This window comes from Carettochelys insculpta, chromosome 12 (assembly GCF_033958435.1).
Source record: "Carettochelys insculpta isolate YL-2023 chromosome 12, ASM3395843v1, whole genome shotgun sequence".
NCBI lineage: Eukaryota > Metazoa > Chordata > Testudines > Carettochelyidae > Carettochelys > Carettochelys insculpta.
In genome coordinates, this window is record NC_134148.1 from 33,454,167 (window position 1) to 33,469,214 (window position 15,048).

The 15,048-nt window shown below is 42.2% G+C and overlaps 1 protein-coding gene across 1 annotated transcript in view; it reads left to right on the forward strand.

Annotated features, from left to right (window-relative positions):
• The window catches only part of SLCO3A1 (solute carrier organic anion transporter family member 3A1), a 239,262-nt gene extending 227,727 nt beyond the window's left edge, over positions 1-11,535 (forward strand). The window contains exon 10 of the mRNA XM_075006755.1: positions 1,286-11,535. Coding sequence (XP_074862856.1) covers positions 1,286-1,665 — 380 coding nt within the window. The 3' untranslated portion in view covers positions 1,666-11,535. The remainder of the gene's footprint in view (positions 1-1,285) is intronic.
• The last annotated feature ends 3,513 nt before the right edge of the window (positions 11,536-15,048 follow it).

Consider the following 15,048-nt stretch of genomic DNA (forward strand, 5'->3'; position numbering starts at 1 on the left):
CCTGTCTCAAACCCGAGTAGTGATGTTATGGATCAGTTTTAAAATGATGTTAGAAACGTCTTAGAGGTAGGTGAAATGATTCCGACTGCACAGAGCCGGGATCAGCAACCTGTCTGAGGTGGAGTGTGAACATTTGACCTTTTGACTTCTATGTGTGGCCCAAGTGCTGGTGATACATTTAAAAGTCACTAATAGTCTTACTTACAACAGCTCCATTAATAAATCAGTTAAGACACAGAGCTTTGCCATTTAGGCGGTGGTTGGTAGCATTAATAGGTCGTTTGTCAATCCACAGCCAGCCTGGCCTTGAGCAAGCTCCCAGCTGCATGGGGGAGGAGGGGTGTTGCTGAGCTCCCGCCTCATGTGCTGATGAACATCGGCTCATGTGCCACTCTTGGCACCCGTGCCCAGGGTTGCTGACCCCTGGCATAGAGCATCCAGAACATGTTTTTGATCAGGGCTTAGTATATAGGTGCTCTGATTCATGTGCTCAAAGGCAGAATTTAGATCTCTCTTTCCATGCCTACTGTTTGTAAAGCACATACGACTCTTGTTAGAATGAAAGATGTTTATGTATGTGATGATATATGACTGGCAACCCCCACAGTATTCAAACAGAAAGGGAACCTCAAAGACTGTACTACTGAGGAAAGCTAATTTGCCTGTAATGGCAGTGATTCAAGGAGAGAATTCTGTGGTATTTCACTTTGTGGACTAATGAAATTACTTTCTTTCCGGTCCTGACCCCTGCACTTACTAGAGATCATTGCCCCTCTCCTTTAGATCCTGGATCTAGATGTTCCCAAACCTGGAAAAAGTTCAGATAGGAACTGAACTCCTCAGCTAATTACAGGCGCTCTAACTGACTTCAGCAAAACCCTGGATGTGAACAGCATGAAAGTTTTGATCTGGATTCAGAGCCCAGCTTCATAGCTTAGATCCCTCTCTGCTTCTTTGAGAAACTATGTGACCAGCCTGATCAGGTTATGTTCAAACAGCGCATCAGATGTGTAAGGACAGACTAATTCAAACCGAGAGCGGCATTTGTGGGATTGTGAATGACCCTTTCTGTAACAGTTGAACCCAGGCCAGACCCTCATGTGGGGTACAGTTCCCACCAGATGTGTCTAGTTCGTCAAAATATTAGAGACCCTGAGAGAAACGTGAAGGTTCTCTGTCTTCATCACCCTTAATAATAAAAATCCCTTTTCACTCACTGTGGCTGAGTCCTGTCCTTTTGCCGCATGGGGCACTACAGCATAACATGTCTCTTTTATTTTAACAGGTTTTATCCCACCACCCTTGATCTTTGGGGCTGGAATTGACTCAACGTGTCTGTTCTGGAGCACGTTTTGTGGTGAGCAAGGAGCCTGTGCATTATATGACAATGTGGTCTATAGATACCTGTATGTTAGCATTGCTATAGCCCTGAAATCTTTCGCATTCATCTTGTACACAACTACCTGGCAGTGTTTGAGGAAAAACTATAAACGATACATCAAGAACCATGAAGGTGGGCTCAGCACTAGTGAATTCTTTGCCTCTACTCTTACCCTAGACAATCTGGGGCGGGACTCTGTGCCCCAAAATCAGTCACATAGGACAAAATTTATCTATAACCTTGAAGATCATGAGTGGTGTGAAAACATGGAGTCTGTTTTATAGTAACTAAGGATGGATGAACTCTATATTAATAAAATAAGGGTCCTTTTTAATTAACAGAGAGAGAATAAAACTTAAAAGAACAGGAAACTTTTGTCCTTTTCTCAAAAATCAGAGCCAAGGATTCAGAATAACAATATCTTTAAATGGGATCATTTTTTGAAATCCTTTTGGAGTGCTGAAGAGAACACAAAACCACTTAGGCTAGGTTACAAGCACCTTTGGTGATGGTACAATCTTCCAGGATGGAACCACCTTACAAGGCCAGTGGGAGCAGCAAACCCAGGGTTTTGTCAGAGATCATAGCGGATGGACGTTCTTGGGCATTTGGTGAGAAGAAACAAGCAAATAACAGCAATTCCTGAATACGCATTAATGACACTGCATGCCATTAGGGATCTGTGCAGCCCTGTCACCATTGCAATATGTGCTAAAGGATTAGCCAGTCTGGGTGCTGTTCACGTCCAATGTACGCTCTAAGTGATGTCAAGGAGGGAGCAGTGCTGGAGTTATTAAACTGCTTATACTCTGTCTGCACCAGCCATGATTCTATGTTAGATACTTTGAATGCTACCATATACTCTCTAGCCAGCACATAAAGGTGGTCAAAGGCACTGCTGTCCTTCCAGCAGATCTCACATTTCAGTTCTCTGTGAATGGCTGTGCTCAGATCTTTAATACCCCATAAAGTTCAAGTTATTTGCTTACACTTGCCAAACAGTTTGTCATTTTTTAAAATTCCAAATATTTGTCTGTATGATCCTTTTCAGGTTTTTAAATGACTTTTAAATCTATGTTAACCCTTAAATCACTCATGGTGTTTTATAGGGGGGCTTTATTATAGAATTGCATTTTTTCCAGTTCTTTTTCAATATGCCACAACATCACGCAAAGAATTCAGTTAATCAACTGCATTTTTAGTCTCTATGCCTTCGTTTTGATGCACTGTCAAACCGATGAGGACATACATTATTAAAAAGAAATTAAAACAGAGAGAGAATGCACTGTGTCTCTATAAAATAATTACCAGCTGGAGAATTCTAATACAATATAATATTTGCAGATTATTTTTTCATATGGCATATGACTCTGTGACTATAGAGATGGAGAGACCCTTTGTTTATGTACTCTCCAATTTTTAAATATATATTATCTGCAATTGAAGGTGGGATGGGAGTGTTCTTTAAAATTGTGTGTGTGTGTGTGTGAGAGAGAGAGAGAGAGAGAGAAGGAGAACTGAGCCTTCTGCAACCATCACTCAAACAGTTTCAGTTTGTATGAATAGTCCTGTTAATTTCAAGACCATTCATGTGGGGAGATGGTGCAGGATCTGGCTTACTATGGGCCAACTATTGTTCTTAGAGTTGCATTCAAGACTTCTGTAAACTGGCAGAATTTTCAAAAGCATCCAGTATTGCCCACTGATCACCAGGGTCAGAGTGTGGGCAATACTGAACACTATTGAAAATTACACCCGAATTCTACAGGGAGTGCCACTATGGATCCTGCAGAAGAATTGGCATTATCTGTTGAATTCGAGTCCTGGCCAGTTCCCTTTGAATTCAAGGGTCGTCTTTCAATTGACTTCAGTGAGCATTGGATCAGACTCTTCCTGTGTTATTTTTTCCAGGGCATTCCTACTGTTAAGCAATAAGAAGTGACTGTGTTTAATGAATTTTCTCTAACTATAACTGAAACCGGCCATGTTTCCAATGGAATAAATGTCAGTAACATTTTAAGGGTTAGCATTGTTAATTAAGAACCTTGGGCTTTTTGTTTGTCTTTTAAAGCTATTGTGAACCTGCAAACTTTTAGAAGCATAATCTGTCGTGTCAGACTCAACATCATTTGGCCCAGGAGTGGGTGAGCTTACCAGAGTCCTGTTCATTGGTAGCAATGGACACACCAAACTCCTCACAGTGGAACAGTGAGGTTAACTTGCTGCTTGTATTCAGTACCACTTTAGCAGATCTTAATCTAATTGAGACAGTTAAAATCTGACAGGACAAGACTGTTTCCAGCTGACTTACTTCACTTTACAGATGTGTTTTGTAATTTATGCACTGCATTAAATATTCTGCATCAGTAAGGGCAAAGAACCCACTCTATCAAATAAACTGCACTGTGCCAAATATTCAATATTGTAAAAATATATGTTTTTATTCTTGGCTTGGAGCCTTCTACAGAATCATTTGGTAAAGAGAGCAGAGGGAGGGAAAAAGGAGCCTTATGCAGTGCTGTTTGTATCTGTTAGGTGGTAAATGATGCTTTTAAACTGCAATATTTAGATCAGTTTATTATATCCTGTCTGCTAAAATAGAGGTACTGTATCCAGAAGCCAATGAACTAAACAAAGGCTGCATAATCATCTCATACAATATGTATAATCCTCATGTATAAGCCTTTGAAATCTTTCTGTATAGTTTTCCTTATTTTGAAATTTATTGCTTAGCGAATGCCGCCCCTTTCAGACGTTAGCTCATAGCTTCTTGCTACACACATACATCACAAACAACGTGTGTCCATGTCTGATTTCTTGAGAAAGCTATAAACCCTTTTGCAATTTGGATATTTTTTTCTCTAAAAGTCTAGGGTGACTGAGAATATTATGCTGGCATGGCACAAAACAAGCTGAGAAGGGTTCCAGAGGTGTACTTTGTCAATGTTTGGATGTACGATCAAAAGCCCATCTTACCAGTGTTACAGAAATCAGGATTGCAAAACATGAACTGTCACTTCATTTGTTCATTTGGTTTTTTTATATTCATTTTCTTCTTAATCTGATTTCTTGCTTGTGTACAGAAAGCTCAGCCTGAACTGGGTTGTTTTATTACTTTTGTACCTAATTATTTTGTATCTTGTGAAATTATGAATTTTTTTATAATGTTGCTTTTGACAAGCTCTTTTTAAGGAGACATCAGATTGCAGTATCATCAAGGGCTTTATTCTGATTTTTTGGTGCTGTTGTGAGAAAAAGGGATTATCCATGCATGAGCTACAAAATATGAAACCAAGTACTCCAGCTCTTACTTTGCTTTGCTGAGTTTAAAGTCCCAAGCCAGTTTCGTCAGCTCCCTACTTTTAATTGTACAATCAGGAATTAATAAACTCAACTCGGTCTCCTGAAGCACTTCCCTCCCACAAAAAAATGGAGGCCACATTGCTTTTGTAGGCACTCCACTTCCTTTCTCAAGAATGACTTAACCATGCAGGAGATGGAATTGGAAAGATCTTCTTCCTGAGAGGAGAAAGTAGAGGCAAGCCCCCAGCTCTGAAGCTCAGATCCAGATCCCACCTTCCCTCAGGTTAAGGAGCATTTGATTTCATGGGTTGTGCTGAGACTTTTCTCAGATTCAGCATTGTCTGCAAACATGGTGCTTTGCTGCCTGGGGACAGCCTTCCAAGGAGAAATTTTGGAAAATGCATCACACCAGTCTCTTCTCATTCTGGATGTGAATCAGGAGTGGATCTAGTGACATCAAGGTAGGGGAATCCCAGTGTGAAAGTTGGTACAAGTGAGAGCAGAATCAGGCCATTGGGGCTTTGCCCATAGGGGGTATGTCTACATAGCGGCCTTATTTGGAAATAATGCTGTTACATACAAAAATGCATTTCAGAATAGTACATAGCTATTTTGAAATACAGCATCTACACGCTGCAAGCCTATTTTGAAATACAGCCATTGGACGCTGTCTTAACAGCACCTATTTTGAAATAGCTATTTCAAAATAGGCGCTATTCCTCACGAAATGAGGTTTACCTATTTCAAAATAAGCCAACCACTATTTTGAAAATATTTCAAAATAGCAGTTGAGTTGTGTAGATGCTAGGTTAGTTATTTCGAAATAACTTTGCTGTGTAGACCTACCCTAGGCTCTTTAAACAACACAGTATGTTTTGAGACCATCCCTTTATACATATGTAAATCATTTCTCAAAGTTACTGCCCTCACCAGATCAAAAGGCATTCACAGGATGGGGAGACAGTTTTCCATTCAGATTCCCAGAATATCTGCCTCAGGGTTTTAGTTGTATGAGGACATAATGTAAATTTTAAGATCATTTGAATTATCAATCCAAATCCACCCACTTCCTCCTTATTCAGTAGGAAGGGCCCTACCCAGCTTGCTGGCAAGCCCATATATATGGGGCGTCAGAACTCAGTTGTCCTGTCTCAGCAGGGTCAGAAGCTTATGGAAATAGAGGGAATTAACTCCCAAGAGCTACGTCTACATGTGCACGCTACATCGAAATAGCTTATTTCGATGTAGCGACATCGAAAACATCTACACGTCCTCCAGGGCTGGCAACGTCAACGTTCAACTTCGACGTTGGGCAGCACCACATCGAAATAGGCGCTGCGAGGGAACATCTACACACCAAAGTAGCACACATCGAAATAAGGGTGCCAGGAACAGCTGCAGACAGGGTCACAGGGCAGACTCAACAGCAAGCTGCTCCCTTAAAGGGCCCCTCCCAGACACAGTTGCACTAAACAACACAAGATCCACAGAGCCAACAAGTGGTTGCAAACCCTGTGCATGCAGCATGGATCCCCAGCTGCAGCAGCAGCAGCCAGAAGCCCTGGGCTAAGGGCTGCTGCACACGGTGACCGTAGAGCCCTGCAGGGGCTGGAGAGAGCGTCTCTCAACCCCTCAGCTGATGGCCGCCATGGCGGACCCCGCTATTTCGATGTTGCAGGACGCGGATCATCTACACGTGCCCTACTTTGACGTTCAGCTTCAAAGTAGGGCGCTATTCCCATACCCTCATGGGGTTAGCGACTTCGACGTCTCGCTGCTTAATGTCAATTTCAACTTCGAAATAGCGCCCAACACATGTAGCCGTGATGGGCACTATTTCGAAGTTGACGCCGCTACTTCGAAGTAGCATGCACGTGTAGACGCGGCCAAGGAGTTGGATTAGCAATGCTTAAAAATGAAATGATGGGGTCAGCAGAAGACATTTGACGAGAGATTTAAGAATTTCCAAATAACTTGAGCAGGTACAAAAATGTTTTAAGAAAACCTTTAGCCAATCTTTATATTCCCCTTTCAAAATACAGCATAGCCTCCCTATTACTGTTCATTAACTAAAGGGGTATAAAGGGCTGTGTATCTTACCCACACTTTTCTGCATCAGTGTGCTTTCTCCAGGGTACGCAAGGTTCTGGGTGAGAAGGCTGGCTCAATTTAGCAATCATCAGCTCATACCACAATAGACCCAGAGGCAACCTCCAGGCTACCGACACTGTGAGTTGAGAAACTTTTTACCAGGAGACAGAGTTTGTTGCTGTTGCTGTTGCTGTTGCTGTCAGAGCATGTCTCACAGCTGGATATGTTGGATTCAATGCTTCTCTGTGATGCATACGATATAGATGAGTTGTTTGTTTTGCTTTTTGTTGGCGGAAATGAGGAAGAGTGGTGTGAAAGGCACTTGTGCAAATACCTCATAGGCCTGAAACATTTTTTGTTCTTTTGTTTGGAGAGGTTTCCAAGAAAATTCCCACTCTGCCTTTAAAGCCAGCTATGCCCACGTATCCCTCTCTTACTTCACATGAGCTGTCTTTATACACACAAGGTTTCTGAATCTCACCCACACATTCGCTCTAGATATGATTAAAATGTGCAAAGTTCACACCATTTCTTTGTCCCTGGGCCCTGGGAAGAGCATCTCCTGAGTATAAGCAACAAAGGTCATGATTCTGAGCTTCTTTGACCTTTCAGAGAACAAGAGGGAGCTGGGAAAGGCAACAGAGCTCTTCTCGTTTAAAGCAAAGTTCACTTGTTCCCATGTTACCAACACTTCTCATGATTCACCATTCAACTGAGCCCAGAGTTCCAAACTTCTTACTTCTCTGTGAGTTGGCAGTTTCAATACTCTACAGTGTGGCCTTGCTTAGAGTTCACCAAAATGCACATCTTGGAAACAAGCATGCAGACTTAAAGGAAGAGAACCAGCAATTGTGACTTGATATACCCCCAGCTTGGTGTGATCTTCTGATCAATCAGACTGACTCCAGAAGGGAAGAAATGACAATGAGAGAGGCCATTGTGGCTGATTCCTAAGACCATTAGGTATCCAGTGTCAGCTGTCCTTTAGGCACCAAACAAAGGCCAGGTCTACACTAGACCTTAAGTCGATTGAAGGTACACAATTGCAGCTATGGCAGTTGTGTAGCTGGAATCGATTTATCTATAATCAACTTATCTGGCTGTTCTCATTGAGGGAGGTCAACAGGAGAAACTCTTCTGTCGACCTCTTTGAGTCCTCACAATGTTGAGGAGTACAGGAGTCAACTGCTGACCCCAGGTAGTTCGATTTCACATGTCGCCGCTAGGCACTCAAAATCAAACCTCGTAAGATTGACCCTGAGCAGATCAGTCTTCCAGGTACTGAAGACATATCCTAAGTCCCATTTCAAACCTCAGCCTTTAGGCATCTCTTTCAGGCTATCCGTTTGGCTCTGTCACCAATCTGAATTTTCCCACCCCAGTAATTTTGAAAAGAGCTGTTGAAGTTCCTTCACCTAAATGGTGCCTTTCCCTCACTTAATAAAGAAGAATTCAAAGAATGCTATCCAGTCCTAGCAAGCCAATAATGTGTGTTCAGAGATACTAACACTGTCATTTACACTGGCCCGAGAGATCAGAACATTTCATTTGGTTTTGGCCCATTAACTACAGTAAAAACATGACCCATTTTTCTTGCTTTTACGCACTACATCTGTCATTCTTCATAAGCCATAAATGACATTTTTCCAGCCCTCTGCTGACTTTTCCAGCAAATGCAAATCTTAATTCAATTCACTTGAACATACTCTTCAGACAGTTTTTAGATTCTGGGTACTTTTCTTTTAACTAGTGTAGCCTAGTAAAATCTTTGGCTCTATCTTATTCACTGAATTTCAAGGGACGAGGGCAGACTCTGTGTAATTATGTGCAACTTAGTCATTTTCTTTTCATTGGAAGAAGAAAAAACATAGGTCACTTTTTTAAGGCATCAATTCCGCAATGAATTGTGAGCACCCTGTGCTCACATGCAGAGGTGTTGGCATCAATTGGGCTTCCCGTAGGCACTGGAGTCTATCTGAATGGTGCTTCTTGAAAGACTAGGGTCTGAGTGTGTATGTGCATTATACACTGTTTTGCTAATTATACCTTTTCTTTAGTCTCTATTTACTTGGTGAAATTGAATGACTCGAAAGACCCAGTAATTTTACAGCCTTTAGAATACCAGGTGGCCTTATTTACCTTTTCCTTTGGATTAAAAAGAGAAGAGAATATTATGAACAAAAGCTGCCAATTGTCGAGTGGGCTGGAGCAGACAGTCACAGTCTGATGTGAGGATTCCCTTCAAAAAAGGTAAAATATATTCCAACAGTTTTAAGTGCAACTAGTTTTAGGGCAAATTCTCCATGAGGTGGATGCCAATAAGTGATCAGAAACATGAAAGGAAGAGCTGCACAAATAATTAGCTGAGTTTCCCCTTCCCACACTTTGTGAATTGTCACTAAATAACTTAAGAACTTCTCCACTTTATTTGCCAAAAAATCTGCATATAATCCTTTGCCTGTGGCTTGCTCGTGAACCACATCTTGAGAATGTTTGATACTTGGCCTGGATGGGTTAATTTTGGTTGGGCATGTAAATCATTGCTTCTGTTTCTAAACCAAATGACTGTAATTTCAGAGTGTGTTTTTTACTACATCTATTCATGATAACGAGCCAGGGTCAAAACAGCCTAACTCTGTTGAAATTAGGTCAATTTCTCCCAGATGAAGATCTGACTCTAAAAATTCACTAAAATGAATAGCTGTTTAAATGTCTCCGCTTCTGAGAACGTTTAACAGTCCCTTCATTAGAATAATTAAAGAGAGCAAATACAAAAGGGGCATGAACACGAGCAAAGCACACTGGTACCAAAAGTTAAGTATTAGTGGAAATTTGTTTGTGCTCTTTGTGCAGATATAATATGAGTTACAGTGGAGAGGTAGAAATCAGCATTGGGAAAGGCCTAACCTGTCACAGTCCACCTACCTACCCAAGTTGTCGGTCATCAAGACAACCAAGGGAGATCTTTCCTGTGTCACATACTTTCTGCCCTTCAGAATGCTTATCCTGCCTACAGCATACCTTCACACATCCCTTGATGCATTTACCATGGTCAGCTCATATCTCAGTATCGTCGTCTTGGGTCCTCTTGACATTTGCTAACAAAACTAGAAAAAAGACACGAGCTCTCTTCCCCGACACCTTGCCACTTTCTGCCAGACCTGAATGCTCTAAACCAGTGGTTCTCAATCTATTCACTAGTGTGGACCCCCAGTAGCCCCCCCAGACTGTTCATGAACAGCCAATCACTGCACCCAAACCATTCATGGACCCCCATCAAGGCCAATTCTAGCCACTATGCACACTATTAAATGAAAAAGGAAGTCACAATGTAGATTTTTGGACAGCCATTAATATCATTATTGGAAGCAATTTAATTTAGAAATGATTGTAACTTTGCAATTTATGTAAAACTTATTTTCTATGATCACTTTGATTTATATTTTATTTTTTCACGGACTCCCTGCAATGCCCCTGTGAGCCCCTAGAGGTCTGTGGACCCCAGGTTGGGAACCACTATTCTAAGATATTGGTGGTACCCTGATGATTCCACGTGTTGCGGAATTGAGCCATTGTGTCTTATTTCTTAGTGAATGAAAGCAATTCCCATCATCCACACCTGGAACACACCAGTCCTAGATCAGAGCTCAGCAGGGGAGTCCAGTGGCTCTGGGACAACAGCATTTCCAAGCAAAAATGATCTCTTGTTTCTCTTGGTGCAGTGCCCAAATGGGTGGGGGAGAAGAGCTGTGAACTTCATAAACCCAGAGTGCCTATCACTGATGTGGAAGGCAATGTTGTGTTAATTTGTGTTATATGTGGTTACTGTATAAATAAAGTTCCATGACTGTGGAGATCATGAGATTTTTGATGGAATCCACAAAAATATTTCTTCCTTTGCTGTATGGGCTTAAAAAATTATTCCAGACCTGGGAATGTTTGTGGCTGTGTAAGTTAGAAATGTGTCAGTGGCGTTAAGTGGGAAAACAGTGCATGCCTATGACATTGCTTTGCCTTGTGTATGATACCTGAGCACCACCTGGAACAATCAGTATTTCTCAGCCATAACTGGGCAATCTTCATGGTGGTGGGGAAAGCAATGTTCCTGGGGACCCGATTTCTCTTTCATTGGTTTCTTTATGCAGGAGTTAAGGATGGAGAAAGTTTGCTATGCTGGTGTGAGCTCATTCTCATCTCTGGAGATTCTTCTGTTGTAGCTTCAGCTGAATAGATTGGGTGGGTTAAGATCAGAGCAGGTTAGGAAACACACTTCCCCAGCCCAGCTCAGCCAGCTGTTCCCTCTGGGTCTCTACCAAACATCACAGCCTTTGCAGCAAAGGGGAACTTCAGCAACTTCTGTTCCCTGCTCCACTTCTCTCTTTATCTTTGAAACTATTGGGAACAAAGTGCCAATGTGTCAAGATGCAGAAGACCTGCCACCTGCCTTAGTCAGCATCATGTTTGCCCTTGTAGAGAACTTCCAAATCCTGATGGAATTGTGTTTTAATGTTCTTTCCCCCCACCCCCATCCCATCTTAAAGAGTTCAAGACTTGACTGGCAAAAATGTGAGGCCACTGCTCTTGGGTATGAGACCTTCGTTGGGTGACCTCCCTGCGTGCATGAGATCTTCTATTAGCTTTAAAACAAAAAAAAAGTCTCATCTCATTCTGGGTGTATTACCAAGAGCACCATATGTAAGCTGAGGAGCTAGTTGCCCTGCTCTGCTGGGCACTGGTGAGGCCTCTGCCGAAGACATGTCCAGTTCTTGGTGCCACACATTATGAAAGATGAAAGGTGCCATCTTTCATAATGTGTGGCACCAAGAACTGGACATGTCTTCAGCAGAGGCCTCACCAGTGCCCAGCAGAGCAGGGCAACTAGCTCCTCAGCTTACATATGGTGCTCTTGGTAATACACCCAGAATGAGAGAGTGTCCAGGGGAGAACAACACAAATGATATTTAAAAAAAAAAGTTTAGAAAACCTGACCTCTAAAGAAAGGTTAAAAAATTGGGGCATGTTTGGTCTTGAGAAAAGAAGACTGACGTGCAACTTGAGGCTCATCAACAGGGGAGGCAATGGGGGCAGCTACCCAGGATCCCAGCAATTTAAAAGTGCCTGGGGATCCTACAGCAGTGGTTGGAAGCCCTGGACCCTTTAAATTGCCACCAGTGGCCCAGTGAGCATTGAAGGACTGCATGAGGGAGGGTAGCCCCCATCCCACCTCTTCCAGGGGTCTGGAGCAAAGTCTGTGGACTGCCCTGGGCAACTTGATAACAGTTTGCAAATATGTCAAGCATTGTTACTAAGAGGATGGTGCTCATTTGTTCTCCACACCCACTGGAGGTAGAACAAGAAGAAATTGTCTTAATCTGCACCCAGGGGAGATTTGGGTTCCATGTTAAAAAAAACTTTCTAACTCTAAGGATTGTTAAGCTCTGGACTAAGCTGCTGAGTGGGATTGTAGAATTCCTATTACTGGGGATTTTTAAGAACTAGTTGGACAAACATCTGTCCGGGATGGTCTAGGTTTACTTGGCCGTGCCTGAGAATAGGGAGCTAGATTTGATGACCTGTCAAGGTTCCTTCCAGTCAGACATTTCTCTGATTCTGTCAGACATCCCTATCTCTGCCCATGAGACACTTCCATCCTCTGTCAGTCATCTTGTTGAATGTGCAAGACCATCCCACCTAGGTTTGCCTGTGCCTATAAAATTCTTCCACAAAGGTCCACCTGCTGCGCATACAAGATGGGTCAGTGGAGACTGCTCTGCTTATAAACATATCAGTCCTCCTTGTACTTCACACAGTCCACCTAGAAACCCCATATATGTCACCAGCCCTTGGCGTGCAAGACCTTCTCTGCACAGGCTGATTCCAAGAGGTCACATCACAAGTGACCTGCAGCATCCTGCCCTTGAACCTGTTTGAGCTGAATTGCTGCCACCCTGGACTGCTGGAGAGGGAGGTCTCATTTAAAAATTCTTTGAAACATGCTACATGGGTTGCTTATGATTTTGAGGGCTTTATAGCAGCACTTCTGAAATAAATCTGAACTTGGTTTGGAAAAGGAAATGTTTTGTTGTACGATTGATTTGAAAAAAGAGAAGAAAGAAAAGAAACTACATGTTTGGTATATATTGAGTACTGCATTCTGTATTTTTGCAGTTTATATTTTCCAAATGAGCAGTTTAGAAATATGTGATGTGGAATACATACTGTAAGTTGGCTATAAATTGTATTAAAAGCACTATTTTCATTCTTCTGGCTCACTGGGTGTTCTCCTTGGCATTCCTCTTATTCGGTTCTTGGCCGGGTGGGTTGTTACGCTACCTCTTCCAGAGAGTTCCCAGCATGAGAAATGGGAATTTTAAGTTTCTGGATATTTTTTTAACCTGCAATGAATCACCCAGCTCTCGCTCTCACATCTGCAAACATACACAACCTGCCCCCTTCTCTCTCTCTCTCTCTTGATCACCTGGGCTGAGCCCTGCAAAGAATCCTGGGATTGTCACACTGGATCCCTCAGATATGCTTCCTCTAACTTCTGCGTGGTGCTGCTTGTTTCACCTCCAGCATGGGACAGGTGAAGGAAGGTAAGTTTAGTACCATTACCCTGGGGAGCTTAATGTAATAGCACTGGAGAGCCATGCGGGTTACTCCACATTCATACTATTTATTGTTGCTTAGTGAATCAGGCAATTCCTGCCTTGTTATTAGGCACTGGGAACTACCCTGGAGCCAAGCTGTGATACACAGACGAGGACGGGATATGGTGAGAGATGCGTGTAGCCTGTTAGAGCCAAAAAGTGAGTGCTAACTGCTAGGATGCGACAAACATTTTGCATCAATTCTTATTTGACAACAAATGCCTTTTTGAACTATGTCTAAAATTTTGTGGGGAAAAAATCTAAATGTTCCAATTTTTGACAAAGGGCGAAGTAAGAATTTTTTGTTTCAGTTCCGCTCGACTGGAAGTCTTATTGTCAGTGGTTTTGTTTCTGTTTTCTCTCCTCTCCCTCCTTTTTCCAGTGGGGAAAAGGGAAGAAAACATCAACAAAGACTAAAAGCCAGAATATTTCTGATCCTGTTCCATTGAATTTGTACCAAAACTTTGTTAATGTGAATTGATGCACTAAAAAAAAATGCCTGAAAATAGAAGGAGGGTATGTTCAAAAACATTTCTTGGAAAGCATTACCAATTATTGACCAGCACTGGGAACAACCCATACTGGAAGCTGATTGGAACACCGGTGCTAGCATCATAACTCTTGCATAAGATGCTATTCACTCTTCATGGCCCAGAGGTCCTACATTCTGCCCCACAGGCAGCATATCTCTGTGTTCCCATGCTGGGGGGCGGACTCAGTACTAAGCATGCAGCAACTGTTCCTTTAGCATTTTAAGGTCCTGTCCTGCCTTGGGCATCCTGAGTGAAGGTTGCCAACTTTCCCGATAGGATGGACTAAATAGATTCCATTCACAGCAAAAGCATCTGGTTGAGAAAACTGGTAATTCTATGCACTGTCTCTGCCACTGAAACTAGCTAACTGCATCTGACGAAGTGGGTCTTTGCCCACGAAAACTTATACTCCAAAATATCTGTTAGTCTGTAAGATGCCACATGACTTCTTGTTAAAACAAAAAAGCAGACAAGTAGCACTTTAAAGACTAACAAAATAACTTATTAAGTGGTGAGCTTTCATGAGACAGACCAACTTCAGATCATAGCCATACCAGAACAGACTCCTTTAAAGTGCTACTTGACTGCTTTGTTTTGTTTTGTTTTGACAGAATACAGACTAGCATGGCTATCTCTCTGTCACTATTCAGGACTTGTTGTTTTTGAAGAGACAGACTAACCTGGCTACCTCTCTGATACTTGCGTATTTACTGAGATGCTGTGTTTTGGATGCAAATTGTTGACCTTTCTGTGCCCTGGGCAATATCTCATCTGGTCAAGTTAATGATTTGAAACTAGAAGATAAAGGTGGCAGGTCTCAGACTTCCCTAATTAGCAGCTGTGAGTCCTATGCGAATGTGCCATTTTAATCAGAAAGGTCCCATCCCACAAATGAGTCCCATTATCGGTGTAAATAGCCTATTAAAGTTAATTCCGTTTATCTCTTCTGCCTCTATTTGCTGCCATCCCCAGTTCCCCCTTGACCTGATCCAAACTTTGTTGTTTCTATTAACAGAGCTGTCAATTAATTGCTCTTAACTCGTGATTAACTAAAAAAGTTAATTGTGATTGAAGAATGAATCACAGTTTT